The sequence below is a fragment of the Ipomoea nil genome, unplaced genomic scaffold (genome assembly GCF_001879475.1).
Source record: "Ipomoea nil cultivar Tokyo-kokei standard unplaced genomic scaffold, Asagao_1.1 scaffold1568, whole genome shotgun sequence".
Lineage (NCBI taxonomy): Eukaryota > Viridiplantae > Streptophyta > Magnoliopsida > Solanales > Convolvulaceae > Ipomoea > Ipomoea nil.
Genome location: NW_017617996.1, coordinates 260997 through 280295, shown reverse-complemented (window position 1 = coordinate 280295; position 19299 = coordinate 260997). Strand labels below are relative to the sequence as shown.

At 43.1% G+C, this 19299-nt stretch overlaps 3 protein-coding genes across 5 annotated transcripts; 2 read left to right on the top strand and 1 right to left on the bottom strand.

Moving 5' to 3' along the window:
• The first annotated feature begins 6775 nt into the window (after nucleotides 1–6775).
• Nucleotides 6776–8142, top strand: LOC109189880 (zinc finger BED domain-containing protein RICESLEEPER 1-like). Its single transcript, XM_019340502.1, has 2 exons — nucleotides 6776–8029; nucleotides 8125–8142. Exons 1-2 carry the CDS (start codon nucleotides 6776–6778, stop codon nucleotides 8140–8142), a joined length of 1272 nt encoding a protein of 423 aa, XP_019196047.1.
• Nucleotides 8143–8214: 72 nt separating this feature from the next.
• Nucleotides 8215–9122, top strand: LOC109189900 (zinc finger BED domain-containing protein DAYSLEEPER-like). The gene is made up of 2 exons (XM_019340522.1): nucleotides 8215–8827; nucleotides 8952–9122. Exons 1-2 carry the CDS (start codon nucleotides 8237–8239, stop codon nucleotides 8988–8990), a joined length of 630 nt encoding a protein of 209 aa, XP_019196067.1. The 5' UTR covers nucleotides 8215–8236; the 3' UTR covers nucleotides 8991–9122.
• Nucleotides 9123–15734: 6612 nt separating this feature from the next.
• LOC109189873 lies at nucleotides 15735–18713 on the bottom strand. Of its 3 annotated transcripts, none has more exons than XR_002055651.1 (3): nucleotides 17981–18713; nucleotides 16327–16484; nucleotides 15735–16193 (listed from the first exon to the last, which is right to left on the bottom strand). XR_002055651.1 is itself a non-coding variant. In XM_019340495.1 (3 exons), the coding sequence occupies exons 1-2, from the start codon at nucleotides 18445–18447 to the stop codon at nucleotides 17520–17522; spliced, it is 477 nt and encodes a 158-aa protein (XP_019196040.1). In that variant the 5' UTR covers nucleotides 18448–18713; the 3' UTR covers nucleotides 15743–16193; nucleotides 17471–17519. The 3 variants fall into 3 exon arrangements, 2 of the variants coding, with proteins under 2 accessions (XP_019196040.1, XP_019196041.1); XM_019340495.1 differs by lacking the exon at nucleotides 16327–16484 and adding an exon at nucleotides 17471–17529 and having other exon boundaries at nucleotides 15743–16193; XM_019340496.1 differs by lacking the exon at nucleotides 16327–16484 and having other exon boundaries at nucleotides 15761–16193; nucleotides 17981–18711.
• Between the last annotated feature and the right edge of the window lie 586 nt (nucleotides 18714–19299).

Sequence of the window (19299 nt, the reverse complement as noted above, 5' to 3'; positions counted from 1 at the left end):
AACGAGAACAATATTAGCTACCCACTCGGGATAGACTACCAGTCGTATGTGCTCGATCGCCGCCATCTTTTTAACTTCTTCCCTGACGAACTCGCGGCGATCGGAAGAAAGGTGCCGGGTTTTTTGCACGACCGGCTTCGCTGTGGGATCGACGGCTAACTTGTGGCAAATTACCGATCGGTCGATCCCGGGCATGTCTTCGGGCCCCCAGGCAAAGATATCGGCATACTCCCGGAGTATGGCCAAAATTTCCGCTCGGAGCTCGGGGGTGAGGGCCCGGCCAATCTTAATCTTCCTATCCGATCGGTCCACGGATAGGGGAACTTCTTCTATCTCCTCGGAGGGCTCAGGTTGTTCCTTCCGATCCTTAGCCTCCTCCTTGGCTATGGTGTTCACCCGGGAAGACGGACCGGAATCACATCTGTTGACCGCTCGGGTGTAACACTTCCGGGCGGATTGGACGTTGCCGCGGACTACACCGACCCCATTGGGGGTGGGGAATTTCATGCACAGGTGAGGCATAGAAATTATCCCACCGATCTTCATAATGGCGGGTCGGCCCAAGATAATGTTGTGGACGCAATGGAGGTTGACCACAACGAATTCTAGCTCCGTCTTGATCGACTTCGGGGCTGTGCCGATCTCGACCGGGAGCGTTATCTTCCCTTCGGGGTAAATAAGAGCCCCGGTAAAACCTGACAGTGGTACACCGACCGGAGTCAGCTCCTTCCTGTCAAGTCCAAGTTTCTCGAACACGTCCAAATAAAGGACGTTTACACTGCTGCCAGTGTCCACCATAACCCTCTGGACATCCGTCCCTTTCACATCAATCGTGACCACGAGCGCCTCCATGCCATGGTCACCACTGCTGGGTTGATCTTCAAGGGTGAAGGTTATGGGCTCCATCTTTTGCCTCTTCCCGGTCTCCAGGGAATCCACTATGGCGACCGGGCAATTACTCCGCGGTCGGGAAGCGTCTTCCAATCCACCGAAAATGACGTGGATGGTTGGCTTTCCTGCTGGTCGGCTGCTAGACGGAGGGTCAGGGTCCCGTCGGTCATCACGACGATCATCTCTTCGATCGTCTCTTCGGTCCTGACCTGACCGATCGGAACGGTGATGGGAGCGCCGGTGATCTCTCCGATCGGTGTTCCTCTTGGGGTCTTCTCTCCTCCCCACACACTTGTCCAACTTCCCAAGATTGAGCAAATCCTCCAACAGTTGGCGCAAGTGGGTACACTCTTCAGTGTCATGCCCAGCACATCGATGGTAAGCGCAATGCTTACTCTTGTCAGGACCATCTCGATCGGGATGGGGGAGCTTGATGAGATTGCACGACTGGGCATATTGCATGGCCTCCGCTGCGGATCGGTTCAAGGCCGTAAACTCACCAGGCCTGGTGCGGGATCGGGGATGGTCGTCCACCGATCGGTGTTCCGCCCGGCCGGCTGGTTTACGGGACGATGACCTGACCTCCTGCGAGCGTTTTATAGCGTTCGCCTCGCCGGCGTTAGCATAATCTGTGACCCTTCGAAGGGCCTCCTCATACGTGGCCGGGGGGTGTAAAATGAAATCTTGATATAAATACCCCGCCCGGAGAGAGATGTGTAACATGTGAGTGGCGGTCGCATCATCCATGGGCTCAACCTCCCCGACCGCCGCCTTCCACTTGATGAGGAAGTCGGTCAAGCTCTCGCCTTCAAGTTGCTTGGCCTTCTCCAGATACATATAGGGCTTCCTCACCACTTTGGAAGTGATGAACTTCCTCACAAACTTAATCGCCAAGGTGTCAAACTTGTCGATCGAGCCCGGCTGCAAGGTTCGGAACCATTCCGCCGCCCGGCCGGTGAGCGTGGAATAAAAGGCCCTACACATTACGGCGTCTGAGACACCCTTCAGCATCATATTGCTGTAAAAGTCATTAACATGGGCCTCAGGGTCCGTCCGGCCATCATAACTTTTCTCTCCAGAGACCTTTAAATCAAGCGGGTAGGGCTGAGCCATCACTGTCGCTGTAAAAGGCGTCTGGTGCAAGGTCGATTGGTCGACCGGGGGTGTTGCAGGGTGCGCGTTTCTAAATTGCGCAAACTCCGCCTGGAGGTTGTAGAGCAATCCTCGGGTCTCGTTGAGCTCGGCGGCTTGGGCAGCTTGGGCTGTATCCCGAGCGCGTTGCCGTCGGTGAGATCTCGACCCGCTATACCCAGATGAAGCCTCCTGGCTGGCCTCCTGCATCTGTACGTCTTCTTGCTGGCGGTTCGGGTCTTGGGGTCCCAAACGCTGACGCATCTCCGGTCGAAGACGATTGAAAGCTGCCGCTCGGGCAGCTTCTTCGGGATCCTCCGCTTGGGCGGGAACCTCGGCTGCTTGCTGGGCCTGCCATGGTGCCTCCATCGCATCAGCACCCCCCGACCCCAACCGCGAACGAGCCGAGCGTCGAGTCCGGGAAGCGGACTGATGCTGCGGCTCTACCTGTGCGGTCGGGTAAACTGGAGGGGCGGCGGCTGGAGCCGTGTATGCAGGCGTATATGGTGGATATCCAACCGGGGGAGTGTAGTACATCGGTTGGCCAGGCCAATACCCGTACGGCGGAGGTGGGACCGGGTACGGGTACTGACCGGGATACATCACCGGCTGTTGTTGATACGGCTGACCGGGTGTTGGGTATCCCGGTTGAATATAGTTCACCGGCTGTTGGGCAGCCGGGTATGTGTTGGATGGATGTGGTGGTGACAGATTAAGATTCAAGTACACCGTCTGACCCTGCTGTTGGGTAGCGTGGTGATCGGATGAACTCGCTACATCCACCTGATCGTCGGCGAAGTTGTTGTATGCCCACGGATACATCGTTGCAAAGGAACCGAGTGCTCATCAAGACGTTGCTTTCTTGCACGGTTCCCCACAGACAGCGCCAAAATGATACTGCTAATTCTACATAAGCAATAATAAAATAAACCCGAGACCAATTAAAGCAAGTAAATATCTTTATTGATCGCGGTAAAGGCCCTAAGTACAATCTACTTGGTTGTTCTGAGTACCGACTGACTGCGGTCGGGATTCTCTAGTAACAACCTATCGATCGTCCAAAAGTCCCCTACACTGTAGCTACTGTGGGTATTTATAGCCGCTGCGCCGGAGACACAAATCCGGTCGTTCGGCATGCTCTCCACGTAGCCACCACGTGTCATCCTCCCGGGTGCCCTATCTGTCGCCACAGAGAGCCGCCACGTGTCCTTTATCAGCTCCCTCGCCAAAGGGCTACCGCTCGGGCAATTCCCGGTCGTTTCCCGACCAGGTTCTTCATAAAAAGCCCGACCTGCTACCTGCAAAGACAAAAAGACAAAGACAAAGGCACCTCGGTCGTGGCAGAGCTATGGCGGTCGGGATATTCCCTACCAGGATTTTTTTTATTAAATTTGTCTATTATTTGAATTCTGTTAGTCCAATAATTCTTTGATCCTAATTTATTAATAATAATATTAATTTTAGTAGTACATGATCAACAGGAGTTTAATAAATGTAGATTAGTTATATACGGTCTCTAATAAGATTATTATTATTATTATTATTATTATTATTATTATTATCATTATCATTATCATTATCATTATCATTATCATTATCATTATCATTATCATTATCATTATCATTATCATTATCATTATCATTATCATTATCATTATTATTATTATTATTATTATTATTATTATTTATTGAGAAAGAAGGAGAGACGCAACTTGGTCAATTAACGCGAACGAAGATCGGACGGAGAAGCGGAGTCTTCAGCTAATCCTTGGGAGATCCGATTGAAGCGAGCGGTTGAACGGAGCAATTCTCAGGAAGCGTTGAATCTGAACAATATAAATAGAAGACGGATTAAGGAAGGCAGATTATCAGTTTTACTCCGGACCACTTCCGGAGGCGAAAAGCGAAGGAGGCACTCGGGGTGCGAATTTTCGGCGTCGATCGCATCAACGAATTTTCCGGCGGTGGTGTCGATTTCTGGACAAGCAGTTTTTTTAATTATCTGCAAGATTAATTCTAGCAACAACAATTCCTCTTTGTAGCAGCAACCATTGTTTTCTGGTTCCTTCTCTTTTAATATTACATATTGTTTTCTTTCTGTTTTTTTCCCAGTTAATGCATATTGAGTTAATCCGTTGACATTCAATTAGCAATAGTGAATTGTTGGGAATTGAGATTGTGATAAGAAAACACAGCTGCCAGTTAAATTTGGTTTAGTGATGCTTAATATTTGTTCTGCCTAATGATGACATACGAACTGTACGTGTTTATAATTCAATTTACAATGAACAATCTGGATTAATATGAGTTTTAATATTGACAATTCAATATTTATGTTTTATTCTTTAATTATGTATTGTGATTAATTATGTTAAAATTTGGTTCCTAGTCTTTATTCACTTCTATTTCGTTCCATAGTTATTCAATTGTTTTTCTTGCCTGTAATTTCATTTAGTTAATCCATTTTAATTATCAATTCTGTTCTTTTGGCTTTTGATTATTATATTTTTCTAAGTTGTTTTCATTTGGTTTCCTGCAATTGAAACTTTATTTTAAATTTTATATTTTCACTTTTTAAGTAATTAAATTGCATATTATCAATTCCCTGTGGGATCGACCCTTGCCTTTGCACACTATTCACTACAGATTCGTGCACTTGCGAGGACATTAATTAAAATTGTCCATCAATTTTGGCGCCGTTGCCGGGGAATTGTTTATTTTGCAATTTAATTTGCTGTGTTTTTTTTTTCTTTCTTTAATTGCTTGATTTTTTTTATTTTATTTTTCGCTATCCTTTCATTATTGTCATCTTCTTCATTTTTAATCTTGCATTTTATTTAAGTCATTCGTCCATTTAAAAATTGATTTATATTTAATTTTCTCATTTCTTAACTGCTTGATTGTTTAATGCTATCTCTTTCTTATTATTTCGTTTGTTTTCCATTGTGCAGAATGCCGTAGTTCTCCATTGTGCAGAATGCCGCTTCTCTCTTCTCATCTAAGAAGTTCAGATCAACCCTTTTGTGGAGTTCATTCTGTTCTGACTCGAATTCCTCCACCCTTCTACTAGGTATGATCGCTTCCACCCGGGCCCGAGCTTCGAATCCATAAGCGAGGGCAAATGGGGTTTCTCCGGTGGCCCTTCTTGGTGTCGTGCGGTAGGCCCAAAGGATGCCGTCGAGCTCTTCCACCCAGGCTCCGCCGGCTACTTCTAGCTTTTTCTTGAGGTCATCGAGAATGGTTCTGTTTGCATTTTCCACTTATCCGTTCGCCTGAGGATAAGATACCTCTACTCGGCTATGCTTAATGCCCCATCCTGCTAGAAATTCTGAAAATTCTCGTGCCTCGAACTGACGACCATTGTCTGTGATTACCTGGAGAGGGATACCGAAACGATACAAAATATTTTTCTCGACAAACCTTTTGCACCTTGCTGCGGTGATGATTGCCAGGGGCTCGGCCTCCACCCACTTCGTGAAATAGTCGATGGCCACAATGATGTACTTCCTGCTTCCGGTTAGGGGTGGGAATAGGCCAGGCCCCTACCAGGGGCCTATGGCCTGGCCTGTTTAGGGCCTGGCCTGGCCTGGCCTGTTTAGTTAAAAGGCCAGGCTTAGGCCTAGTTAATAGCCTATTTAGTTAAATAGGCTTAGGCTTATATGTGAAAGCCTGGCCTACGAGCCTGCAGGCCTGGCCTGTTTATGTATATAATATATATAAAATATATATTTAATATTAATTATTTTATATTATATTTTATAACTAATATTTTGTAATAATTACAATATAACCCAGTATATATATATATAAGTATAAAGTCAATATCTGATAACCCTAGGACTGTCTGCGTTTGTGGCTTTGTGGACACAAACTGTCCTGTACTCGTTTCTTCCCCAAAAATCGAAATCTTCGAATCGACTAACGCGACTCCGGCGAGGCTGCGGGCGGTGAGGCGGCGTGGCGAGGTGGCGACCGGAGTTGGACAAGCGGCGACCGCAGTTGGACGACTCAGACTGCTTTTCTGCTATCTGCTTGGTGGCGACCGGCGACCGGCGATCGGAGGTTAGTTTTATTAATATACGTTTGTTTGTTTAATTGTTTATTGAAGTAGACACTCAGACCTGCGTTTCATCACCTGTTTATTGAAGTAATATGCATACTGCCTTGACTGTTATTTAATATACACAGGCCTGAGTGTTGTTTAAGCAGAAATATGTGGCCACGATTATCAATTTATCACACACACTCTGACAATTATCAGAATAATAAAAACCAATAGCATGAACCCATACACGTAATAAACCTATTGAAAGCAAAGATCAAGTAATGAATCTGCTAATTAAAGGACACAGTGATTGTATATGGTCAACAAAGTAATTGACAGTAGTTATTATTTAGTTCAAATAACTAAATAAATAAATAACTAAATAAATAATTTTATGCACTTATGCACTAATAAATTGATTAGTTATACACTAATAAGGAACTGCAAGTCTGCAATGAGCAATTTAATTAGTTTATTACTATAAACAATTATTACTCAGTTTATTGATTAGTTAAGCAGACTAATAAATTGATTAGTTATAATATTAATTATTATAAACAACTAAACATAATTAGTTTTTTTTTTTACTATAATTAGTTTATTACTATAAAGTTTATAGTTTAGTTGTTTATAATAATTAATATTAGATACTTAGATGTTACTTTGTTTATGTGTTTTAATGGCTGAATAATTATAAAATTATATAGGATGACAAGTAACAATACAAATGAATCTATTCCTGAAGAAGTGAATGTGCAAGTTACAACTACAACTCCATCAATTTCTTCAAGTCAACCAATTGAAAGTAACAATTCTGAAGAAGTCAATAGGGTTGATAATGATTCAATCTTAACAAAAAAGCGGAAAAAAACATCTCCGGTATGGAATGATTTTGAAGAAATTGAACTTGTTAATGGTACAAAGAAAGCAGTGTGTTTGTATTGTAAGGAAAAATACTCTACTGGTGGAAAGGGTGCAAGCACTAGCCATCTTAAGAGGCACTCAGAGATTTGCCTGCAACGGAAGTTGCATATCTCTCGAGAAAATAAACAAACAACGATACAATTTCGGCCGCCTAGTGAATGTGGTGGTAATCCCTTTATTGTTCCTAATGCTAAATACTCCAATGAAAAGATGAGAGAGATTATTGCTAGTGGAATTATGGTGCATGAGCGACCATTTAGCATCGTAGAGGATGACATGTTCATGTGGGCTTTTGAATATGCAAATCCAAATTTTAGAAGAGTCAGTCGTAAAACAACAAGAAGTGATTGTTTGCAATTGTATGAAGCTGAAAAGAATACTTTGAAAAGGATTTTGAATAATGTGAGTAAGGTTAGCATTACAACAGACATGTGGAAGTCAAGTCACCAAGTAGTTGAGTACATGGTTGTGACAGGTCATTTTGTTGATGCAAGTTGGAACCTTCAGAAGAGAGTTTTGAATTTTGTCAAAGTGCCTCCTCCTCGACGAGGAACAGATATAGCAAATGCTATTTTCAAGTGTTTGAGAGGATGGGGCATTGAGAATAAAATATTCTCAGTAACTGTTGATAATGCATCTTACAATGACTCTTGTGTTAGAAGTTTGAAAGAAAACATGTCATTGAGCAGTAAGTTAGTACTTGATGGTCAACTTTTTCATGTTAGATGTTGTGCTCACATTCTGAATTTGTTGGTGCAAGATGGCCTTAACACTATTAAAGATGTCATTCATAATGTTCGTGAAAGTGTGAAATTTATAAATTCTTCAGATGCAAGGCTAAAGTCATTCCATGAAGTTGTTGAATTAAAAGGATTGAAAGAAAGGAAACTTATTCTTGATTGTCCAACAAGATGGAACTCCACATTCTTGATGTTGTGTACTGCAAGTAAATTTAAGCATGCATTTTCAGATTACAATGAAAAAGAGCCCCATTATAAGTATGCACCATCATTTGAGGATTGGGACAAGATTGAGAAGGTTTGTAAACTTTTGGAGGTTTTTAATGATGAAACTCATGTCATCTCAGGTAGTGATTACCCTACTTCTAACTTGTATCTTGCTGAAATTCAAAGGGTGAAAAAGGTTATTGATAATGCAGCTGAGTGTTTTGACATGTTCATGCGTGAGATGGCAAAACCTATGAAAGCAAAATTTGACAAATATTGGGGGGAGTGTAATTTGTTAATGTCTATTGCATGTGTTTTAGATCCAAGGATGAAATTAAATGGTATTAAGATAACTTTTCCCTTATTGTATAAAACACCAAGTGATGTTGAAAAGAATGTGGAGAAGGTGAAAAGGGCATTAGAAGATTTATATCTTGATTATGTGAACTTGTATAGTCAAGATGCTTCTTCTACTAGTGGACATAGTGAAGTCAATGTTGAAAGCAGCACTCTGGTTGATGGTGGACAACAAATGGATAAAGGGATGCAAGAATTATTGAGTATGGTCTACCAAAGTCAATCAATTCCTCTTACGAAATCAGAGTTGGAGACTTATCTTGAGGAAAATCTTTTTATTCCTTCTTCTACTTCATCCTTTTGTGCCTTGGCGTGGTGGAAAAATAATAGTCCAAAGTTTAAAGTTTTATCAAAGATGGCTTCTGATATACTAGCTGTTCCTATTTCAAGTGTGGCATCTGAATCCACATTTAGTGCCGAGGGAAGAGTCATTGATGAATATCGTGCTAGCTTAAATGAGGAATCTATTGAAGCTCTTATTTGTGGTGGGGATTGGCTTCGTAACAAGTACGGGCTGAAGAAAAAACAAAAGGTAAGAATGTACTTGTTACTTTAATATTTTATATTATTTTATATTACTGCTTGTTACTTTAATTATGAGAACTTGAACTTGTAATTGACTTCATTATTTATTCTCAATTTTTTTCATTGTGTAGGGAGATTCTGGACAACAGGAGATTATGTTGAAGCCATGACTTGTTTCATTTTATGTTTGAATGCTATTGTTGTTATTATGTTTAATGTTTCATGTTTGTATTGTGAACTTATGATTTCTGTTGTTGTTAAACTTGTGAGTTGTGAATTTGTGATGGACTTTTGTATTATGGACATGTAGACTTGATGTTATCAAACTTGTATGGTTTTTGTATTATGAACTCGTACTTATTAAACTTGTAGGTGTTGTTTGACATTTTATTATAAAATATGAACTTAGTTTTGTCATTTATGAATATTGGTTGATTCACTTGATTGTAACTTAATAATATAATTATTTTTTATAGGTATATTCATATATATATAATATTTAAAAGGCTTTAAAATGTAGGCTTTAAATAGGCTTTGAGCCTATTTAAATAGACTAAAAGCCTATTTAGAACCTATTTTGAAGCCTTTTTAAAAGCCTTTTTACTAAATAGGCTTTTAAAAAGGCTTCAGGCCAGGCCAGGCCTACTGTAGGCTCAGGCTTGAGCCTAAAAAAAAGCCTACATACAGGCCTAGGCCCAGGCCCAGGCTTTAAGTTTTCCTAACAGGCCCAGGCCTAACTTTAAAAAGCCTGGCTCGGCCTGGCCTATTTCCACCCCTACTTCCGGTCCCCGTGGGAAGGGCCCCTACCAGGTCAATTCCCCATCTTGAAAAAGGAATCGCGGTGCTTACCGGGGTGTAGTTTGTCGCAGGTCGACCTGGTAGTGCCTGGAATTCTTGGCACTTGGGACATCGCTTTGTATACTCGGTGCAGTCCCTCAGCATTTTGGGCCAAAAATACCCTTGTAACATGATGCGCCGTGCAATGGTGCGCGGAGCATACCCCCTCGTGGACATCTTTTATCACCAACTTGGCTTCATCTGGGTATAGACGCCTCAGTAACGTGCCGTTGTAAGAGCGTTTGTGTAGCTTATTGCCCGAGCCGACGTAGCTGGGTGCCCGTAACTTTGTTACCTTTGCGTCTGCCTCGTCTTGTGGTAAGGAGCCATCTGCCTTGTATCGCTTGATATGGTCAATCCAACATAGCTCCTTAGTCTGCACAGGGAAGACCCACGAAACATCGATACTTGAAGTCTCGAGGTCTTCTAGCCGAGCGATCTTCCTGATGTGGCTGGGGACTCCGGTACTTAGTTTTGAGAGCATGTCGGCGTCGGCGTTCTGCTCTCTTGGTACCTGGTGTATCTCATATCCCTCAAACTCGCGCAGGGTTCTCAGCACCGCGTCTCTATATTTCAGCATGCTTCCTTCATTGGCTTCATGCTCCCCAGACACCTGGCTAACTACCAGCTTGGAATCGCATCGAATTCGGACCTTTTTAGCTCGTAGTCCTGCTGCCAACCGCAGCCCATTGAGGAGGGCCTCATATTCCGCCTCATTGTTAAATAACTTGAAGTGGAATCGGATGGCATAGTAGGCGCGGAATCCCTCCAGAGTGACGAGCACTACGCCGCCGCCGCAACCTTTGCTGTTGAAGGAACCATCTGTGGACAAGGTCCACCACCCTCCATCTTCAGTTTCTACTTGGTCTGTCACTTCCCGAGCTGTGCACTCCACTATAAAGTCTGCAAGAGCTTGGCCTTTGATGGCGGGCCTCGGTTTGAAATCTATGTCAAACTGACTGAGGTGCATGGCCCACCGTGCCATCCTGGCGGAGCTGTTAGTATTCCGGAGGAAGCTCCCCAACGGTTGGTGTGAGAGCACGTGGATGGGGTGAGCTTGAAAGTAATGAGCGAACCTTTTTTATGAAGTGACTATGGCAAATATTGTCTTCTCCAACACACTGTACCGGAGTTCTGCGTCGTGCAGGGTTTTACTTACGTAGTAGATGGGACGCTGAGTCCCTCCTTCTTCTTAGACCAGTACGGAGCTGATCGCACCCTGTGACACGCCCAAGTACAAAATTAAGGTTTCACCTGCCTCTGGCTTTGCAAGCAGGGGTGGGGACAACAAATATTTTTTCAATTCCTCAAAGGCCTTTTGACAATCTAGCGTCCACTCGAACCCTTTGTTCTTTTTCAAGATTTGGAAGAAGGGGAGGGATCGTTCAGCCGATTTAGATAGGAAATGGCCTAAAGCCGCCAGACGCCCGTTGAGCCTCTGGACTTCCTTTATGGACCACGGAGGCTCCATATCAAAGATAGTCCTTACCTTTTCTGGGTTCGGCTCAATGCCGTTCCTAGTGACCATGAAGCCCAAAAATTTGCCCCCATCAACGGCGAAGGTGCATTTTTTTGGGTTCAAGCGCAAATTAAATTTCTTCATAATGGAAAATACCTCGCTGAGATCCTCGACATGGGAGGTGGCCTTACGACTTTTGACGATCATGTCGTCCACGTATGTTTCCATGTTTCGTCTCAACACCGTTTTAAATAGTTTTGCCACCATGCGAGTGTATGTGGCCCCGGCATTCTTCAATCCGAAAGGCATGACCAAGTAGCAGAATATCCCCTCGGGAGTGGTGAAGGCGGTCTTCTCGGCGTCCTCCTCATGCATGGATATCTGATGGTACCCGCGGAAGGCGTCCATGAAGCTCATAAGTTCGCATCTTGTCGTCTCATCCACCAACTGATCTATGTTGGGTAGTGAAAAATGGTCCATAGGGCATGCCCTATTGAGGTCCGTGTAGTCCACACACATCCTCCACGTTGATCCTTTGGGATCCAGGACTACGTTGCTCAACCACTGCGGGTAGTAAATTTCCTTGATGTGCCCCACATGAAGCAACGCGGCCACCTCTTTTTTCACGAACTCTCTTCGTTCTGCCGACATATACCTTTTTCGCTGATGCACCGGTTTTCCGCTGGGGTCGACTGCGAGCTTGTGGGTTATGATGCTTCGATCTATACCTGGCATGTCCTCTGGCTCCCATGCGAACACCGCGCGGGAACGGCGGATTACATCCACTATCTGGGCCCTTAGCTCTGGGCTTAAGCCTGTGCCGATCTTCACCACTCGATCTGGTCTGGAGGGATCTAGAACTATATCTTCCGTTTCTGATACGGGCTCGGCGCGAGGCCAGGCCTCTTCTTCTTTGAAAATTTTCTCCGCGATCGTGTGGACCTGTAGGTCCTTGCTGCCAATCTTCTTGCATGCCTTCACGTAGCAACTGCGGGCTGCTCGCTGGTCTCCTCTGACGACTCCTATCCCATTCGGAGTAGGGAACTTCATACACAAGTATTCCACCGGCACTATGGCCTTGAGTTCCTCAAGTGCCGGCCTCCCCAATATGATGTTATGCACGCAAGTGAGTCTTACCACGATGAATTCTATGTCCAGCTTGCGAATGTTGGGGCTCATGCCTATCTCCACGGGTAGGATCACCGACCCTTCTGTTTCCACCGAATCCCTAGTAAACCCAGAGAGTGGAGTTCGTACCTCTTTGAGCTGGCTCCTGGGTAGCCCTAACTTGGTGAAGGCGTCTTAGTACATCACGTTGACCGAGCTTCCCGTGTCGACCAGGATGCGATGCACGATCATATCATTGATGTCCATTTTAATCACCAGTGCGTCGCGATGGGGCAGGAGGTCCTCGTCAGAGAAAGTGATAGCCTCCCGCCTCTGCTTCTTTCCTTTGGGAAGACTTACCACTTCTCCCACGTACAGTTGTCTACTCCACTTCTTCCTCTCTGTGGGTGTGTCGCCCCCCGCAGGTCCACCATAGATAAAGTGTATGGTGTGCTTCTTTTGTCGTCTGGGCGCCACCTCGGTTTCCTTCTCGCTATCATCCTGCTCAGATATTTGGTCGTGTTCTATCTTTTTGGCGTTCGAGGTGGACGGGTCGGCGCCATCCTCCTTCCTCCAGACATTTTTTGGTGGATTTTTTAGTGGATCATGTTGCGGCTGTTGCTGCTGCTTGGACCGCTTGACGAAATGTCAAAAGTAGCCCTGCTGTATGAGTTCTTCTATTTGTCTCTTCAACACGTTACATTCATCTGTGTCGTGCCCAGGTTGCCTATGGAACCTGCAGTACTTTGTCTGGTCTCCTTTCGGAGAGACCTTCATGCACTCTGGCGGGAACTCCACCATTCCCATTTCCTCAGCCTGCTTTAGAATGACACTTACGGGATGGGTAAAAGGAGTTAAATTACGCAAGGGGACCAGCTAGGTCGTTCGTGGTCTCGGCCTTTCCCTGCGGTCGGGTGGTTCGAGCGTGGTGCCTGGTTGGGCGGACCAGCTTCCCACCTTTCCTGCCATCCTCTTCGTCCTTCTTTTTCCTGTCGACGTCCTCTGCTTCGGCATAGCGGCTAGCCGTCCTCATCAAATCTTCGTAAGAGCGGGGGTGGGTGGGTGTTTAGCTGCTTGTGGACATACCCCGATCTTAAGGCATGGATAAATATCGGGATCGCCGCCTTGGAGTCGAAGTCGTAGACATTATTTACTTCCTTTTTCCATTTGATCAGGAAGTCTTTGAGGCTCTCGCCTCTATCTTGCTTTACTACACAGAGGTAGAGAAGGGTTTCTTATGTTGTATGCTACCGGAGAAGTATGTCAGGAAGCTCTTGGACAACTCCCCAAAGTCTCGGATCGACCCATCCGGGATGGTGTTAAACCAGTCTTGGGCCGCTCCATCCAGGGTAGACAAGAATGCTCGGCACATGATGGCGTCCCCTGCCCCGATCATTACCATAGCAGCTTTGTATCTTGTCATGTGGACGCGTGGGTCGGTGGCCCCCGTGTACGCCTTGATGGCCGGCAACCTAAAGTCCCTCGACAAAGGTACGTCTATGATGCTTGGGGAGAATGGTGCTGTCATCCGCACCTCGGGTTCTGGCGACTGCTCCCGTGCCTCCACCCTTCTTGCTCACTCCTCGATTCTTCTCTGCAGCCTCTCGACCAGGGCCGACTCGTCAGGGTGCCTACACGGGGCCGACTGTCGCTCCTCTACGTGTCGGCGTGGAGCTAGCTCATCGGCGTGCCGTCCATCTGAGTGTCGACGCGGAGCTGGTTCCTCGACGTTCCGTCCATCCAAGTGTCGGTGTCGAACCCGCTCATCAGCGCGTCTCAGGAATAGATTTTATATTTTATTTCCTATTTTACCCTTCATCTTTTTCTCTCGGTCTTTTGCATCTTGTCAATGTTTCGCATTCTTTCTCCGAAAGATCAAAACTTAGGCCGAAATTGTTGACTCCCCGGCACCGCCACTACATTGGCCGGAGTCTCCAAACCATGTAAGGCCCACCCGGCGCCATTACTGGATCACCCACAAGCCTCCGCCACCATCTTGTTTAAGACTGCAAATATTCAATGTGAAATCACAACTCTTCTTGCAAGCAATAGACTTAAATTGTAGTTTACTACTCACCAAAGATTGAACGTGAATTCAAATCCTCATTCCACTAATTCTGCTGCAACAACACGAAAAAATGTGCGGCGAAGATGCAAATGAGTTTAACCCATAGAGGTTCAGCGACGGAGACTCCCTCAATGCCGATTGTCATACCGGCAGAAAGGCCAGCAAGGCCACAAGTAAGACCAGAGGAAAGGTGAGCATAGCCATCAAAGAGATAGTACGATTTGGTCTTGGGGTTGGCAATCTGAGCATGGCGATCGCTCCTTTGAGTGCCCGAGGAGGCCCCAGAGATCGAGGTGTGGTCGTCCATCGCCGGCGTAGGTGGCCTCCGACGCTGTCGAAGACGAAACTGCTTCGCGATCGCAACTTTGCGACAATGGCGTCTGATCCTCTCGATTCCGATGGCAATGGACTGGCGCTGGACAGACGAAGGCACGAGATGGTCTCGGCAGTGGTTTACCGTCCCGGAAACAGCGTATCGCTTCGTCGGAGATGGCATACCAGTCGCGACGCAATAACCCTAGCAGACACCGGACGTTCTGGAGGATTTCTTCTGCTTCTTCAGGCGGTCTTCCACCACTTTCCGTGTTCGCCTCCATGAGGCGGAGATTTCCAACGATTCAGATCGCCGATAGATTATCATAATAAACAGATTAACATATGGATCAATATAATAAAAAAGGAAATAAGCCTTTTATATAAGATATATTAAGTAAAGTATGAATTAATTAAAATATGATAAGAAAATTATATTAGAAATCCGGCTAATTTTTCCTAATTCTATATTTGTAATTACTGTTATAAACAGATTTAATAGGAAAATTTAATTAAGAACTTACAGGGCGTTTGGTTGGAGGGGGGGAATTATGTGGGAAAGGAATTGTAATTCCTTGGGAGTTGAATTACTGGGAATAAAGTGGGAATTTAAATTCCAGTGTTTGGTTGACAGGAATAGAATTACTGGGAATTTCAATTCCAATGTTTGGTATACATGGGAATTGAAAGGGAATAAGTAGTATAAAGTCAAAAATGTTCATTATTGTTGTTAGACATTTATTTTAGGTTAAAAAAGGAAGGGGTAATTTTGACTCATCACTATCTTTTTTTTCCAAAAATTAAAATACCAGGGGGGACATTGGATTTTAATTCCATGAAAATGGGGGAATTGCAATTCCATGGAATTGCAATTCCCTCCAACCAAACTACGGAATTTAATGGCCTTTGGAATTAGGTGGGAATTAAGTGGGAAGGAAATTTAAAATCCCTCCAACCAAACGCCCTGTTATATTAAGAGTTTTAGATTATTATTATTATTATTATTATTATTATTATTATTAGAAAAATTATATTAAGAGTTTTGGATTTTATTATTATTATTATTATTATTATCATAAAAAATTTAATACTATTATTTCAACAGAACCTACAGTATTGTAGAATTAATGATAAAAGCATGAAAAACATTTTAGTAGTTTAGCTATAAAATTGGACAATATCTTACTTCAACACTCAAACAATTAATAGATCCCTTTGAATACCATTCTAGTAGCTAGTTTAGCTATTGGACTACCTTGTGCTTCTTAAGCAATTGTTTTTCCTTTAATCTCTATGTCAATACATGGAAGATTTTGTGTTGACAATATATTGTTTTCTAAAGAACCCTCTAATGGCGCTTCGAGAGATAAAGCCATTGGCATCACCGCAATCTCCAGGCCTCTGACTCAAACTCAAGCAAAATGAGGACATAAATGGTCAACCTCTCTCATTGATCCCCTCACATTCCCCATATCCTCTTAATAAATCTGTTCTGGAGATCAATAAACTTGACCCTGACCCGAGTTACCTGCTGTCTGAATCCAATGAGAGTCATAACCTAAAATAGCATGCTTGTTTTGAGATTCCACTCTGCAAAACCAAGAAATTTTTATAGTACTTAAAGTGAACAAGGTAACAAGGAAGAGTATCCAAGAAATATCAAACTGGAATAAATAAGCACTATTATTATATAATAATAAACCTGTATAAATGGAAACTTAACCATGGGAAATTCTAAGTTGATGCTTTTCTTTGAATTACTTTAACTTGTTGGGAATGGTAAGATAAATGGAGATGTAATTCAAAGAGAGGGAAGGGAGGAAGAATCAATTTTGTTTCTGGGGATAAAATATGGAAATGACTACAGGCATTTCCTCCCATCTTCCATCACCAATTTGGCAATTCCCAGCAAGTAAAAATTCGCAAGCAAGCAATGTCAATGTTAGTGATTTCAATTCCTACCCTCCAAATCCATAATATCAATACCTATATTTTAAAGAATATAAACACTGTCAACATTATGCACCAAACAAAGGGGCATCACATAAAGGTAAATTACAATCACCTAAACGCATGTTAATATAGCAAGCAACTTACTCATTCTTGTATGTTTTCCGTCTGATATCAGACACAAATAGATACAAATTACAAGCAAAGATTTTCACTCCCGATTTTATAAACAAATAAGATGAGCCTTTAGCTTAAAATGAAACCACGTCAACAAAATCACCCCAACTAAGCTTTAAAATCAGTGAGTTTGTTGTAAGCTAATTCTCAAAGACATCATGGGCCAAAGGAATGTAAATAAAAATACTGAACAGAAGAATAAAGGCTGGGGTTTTGTTGAGATCCCAAACTCCCTGGGGTTTTCCCTTAAAATTTCTACTTGCCTTTATTACCAATTCTTCCTCATATAATAAGAGGGTACAATGATTCCCATGCAAACAGAAAGGATCCTTTTAGAAACCAAACTGCAAAGTAATCCAAATAATCTAAATACTAAAAAGTGCTCTAACTAAATACTACTCGAACACAACATGCCCTCCATGTGATTACAGAGAAACACCGCATCTTTGCTTGCGCTCCCTTCAATTGTAAGTACATCCCCAAAATGCATAAGAGTTTGACAACCTTTTTTTTTAAAAGGTAAGAGTTTGACAACTTATTGAAAATGAAAGTGCAACAATCATTGTTAGTCATCACAAGACTAATATGCAAAGTTGGTTGCTGGAATGGCAAATACATTATTTGGTAAACATATACCATAAGAATGCAAAAAAAAAAAAAAAAAAACAAAACAAAACAAAAAACAAAAAACAAAAAACAAAAATTTCAACTTCTCAGATGTTGTCACACCCTTGACTAACCTAGTATTCAAGCACTTAGCCACCATCAAAAGTTGTGGAAAACCATCATTCAGTGAAAACTGCTACATTATGAAAAGTTAGTTTCTCAGGCTGCTAAGAAGGTAATTAAACAGAGGTGAGCTTCCATACTCATCCTTCAAAGTCTGAGCACACTGGGGCATTACTTCACACAACCCGAAAAGGAAATCACACAACCCTCCATCCATTTATTAGAAAAGGAAAGCACATAATCCTATACAACTATGAGCTACATTATTTAGCTAAATGCCTAAAAATACAGAGAAAAAGAATTAAGACACTAAATTGAAAATATTTTCAGTGCAACAAATTTATAAATCCTTGAAAATATCAGAAGTTTATAAAATCTTATATAGTTCAACAGTTTAGGGGGCATATGCAAACTCATAGAGGGTTTCACCTTTACAGATGAAAATGCAAAGTTAAAGAAAAAAGATAATAGTTCATGAATAATTTGATTGAGAAAATCAAACAATCATATAAAAATATTACCACAAAATTGGAGAAGATTTTGAATTGCCTTGTTGCTTCTGGATCTCTTGCTTCTGTCTCTCAACAAGTTTATCAAGCGCAGATTGCAGAGCGTCGCGACCCCCAATGAGCAAACGCGTGATAACTTCCGGGTCCCTTTCGGATCGCGCCTCCTCGAATTCCTTCCGGGTGTTCTCTCTAAGAATATCACGCCAGAGAACGCCTCGGGAGTCGGGCCACATGAAGAACCGGGTAGCCCGGATGATGTCCCGGTAGAGACTAAGCGCCTCGCGGCGAGTGCTGGTGAGCCGCTGGCGGGTCAGGATTTCATTATCATCGTCGTTGAGACTCCTCCTCTCCTCCTTGACGATGTGCCTATCGAGAAGCTCCTCCACAGTGTCTGGCCCGTGGTGCAAGAGGCGGGGCGACCCATATTGGACGGTTCGGACCTTCCTGAAAAGATGGATCGCCAAGGTTCGAGATGCCATGGTTTCTCCGTTCAGCGGTCGGGGCAGAAAAATCTTGAAATCAACTAATCAAAAAACCCCAAAAAGCAAATGATATAGGAGATAAGAATTCGTCGCCTAAGCTCTTTCCAGTGACAGCTTATAAGAAATCGTCGCCTAAGCTCTTTTCAGTGACAGCTTCGTCGCTGGTATTCGTCTATGGTGGCCTGGGAGGTTCTTCGCCGGAAGCTTTGTCGCCAAAAATTTAAGGCACTTCGTAAATGAAGTCCGACTATTTATAAATTTTTTAACAAGTTAATTCTAGCAATGGTCCTCCGACTATATTGATTTTTCAAAATTAGTTCTCGACTTTTAATTTGGACATTTTACGTCCCTTAACTTTCAATTTCTTTTTAATTAAGGTCCTTTCGTCAGATTAAGGTAAATTGAACTTTAAATGAAAAGGTAAAATAGTCATTTCATTTGCCTAATGTATAATTCTTCGTATTTCTTCCCCTGTATGCGCGACTTCGGACATTAGATTCACTTAATTGCTTAATCCCTAAATATACTCGAAGAACAAAATTTCATTAGGGATTAAGCAATTAAGTGAATCTGATGTCCGAAATCAGTATACAAGGAAGAAATACGAAGAATTATATATTAGGCAAATGAAATGACTACTTTACCCTTTCATTTAAAGTCTAATTTACCGTAATATGACGAAAGGACCTCAAATGGAAAGACATTAAAAGTCAAAAGATGTAAAGTGTTCAAATTAAAAGTCGAGGATTAATTTTGAAAAATCAATATAGTCGGAGAACCATTGCTGAAATTAACTCTTTTTTAACAAAAAGTCCCATGCCCATTTGGCCATATATATATATATATATA

Coding starts and splice junctions, on each gene's coding strand:
- LOC109189880 (XM_019340502.1), top strand. CDS start 6,776: ATGACAAGTAACAATACAAATGAATCTATTCCTGAAGAAGTGAATGTG.
- LOC109189900 (XM_019340522.1), top strand. CDS start 8,237: ATGTCTATTGCATGTGTTTTAGATCCAAGGATGAAATTAAATGGTATT. Junction 8,828..8,951: donor GGCTGAAGAAAAAACAAAAG/GTAAGAATGTAC, acceptor TTCATTGTGTAG/GGAGATTCTGGACAACAGGA.
- LOC109189873 (XM_019340495.1), bottom strand. CDS start 18,447: ATGGCATCTCGAACCTTGGCGATCCATCTTTTCAGGAAGGTCCGAACC.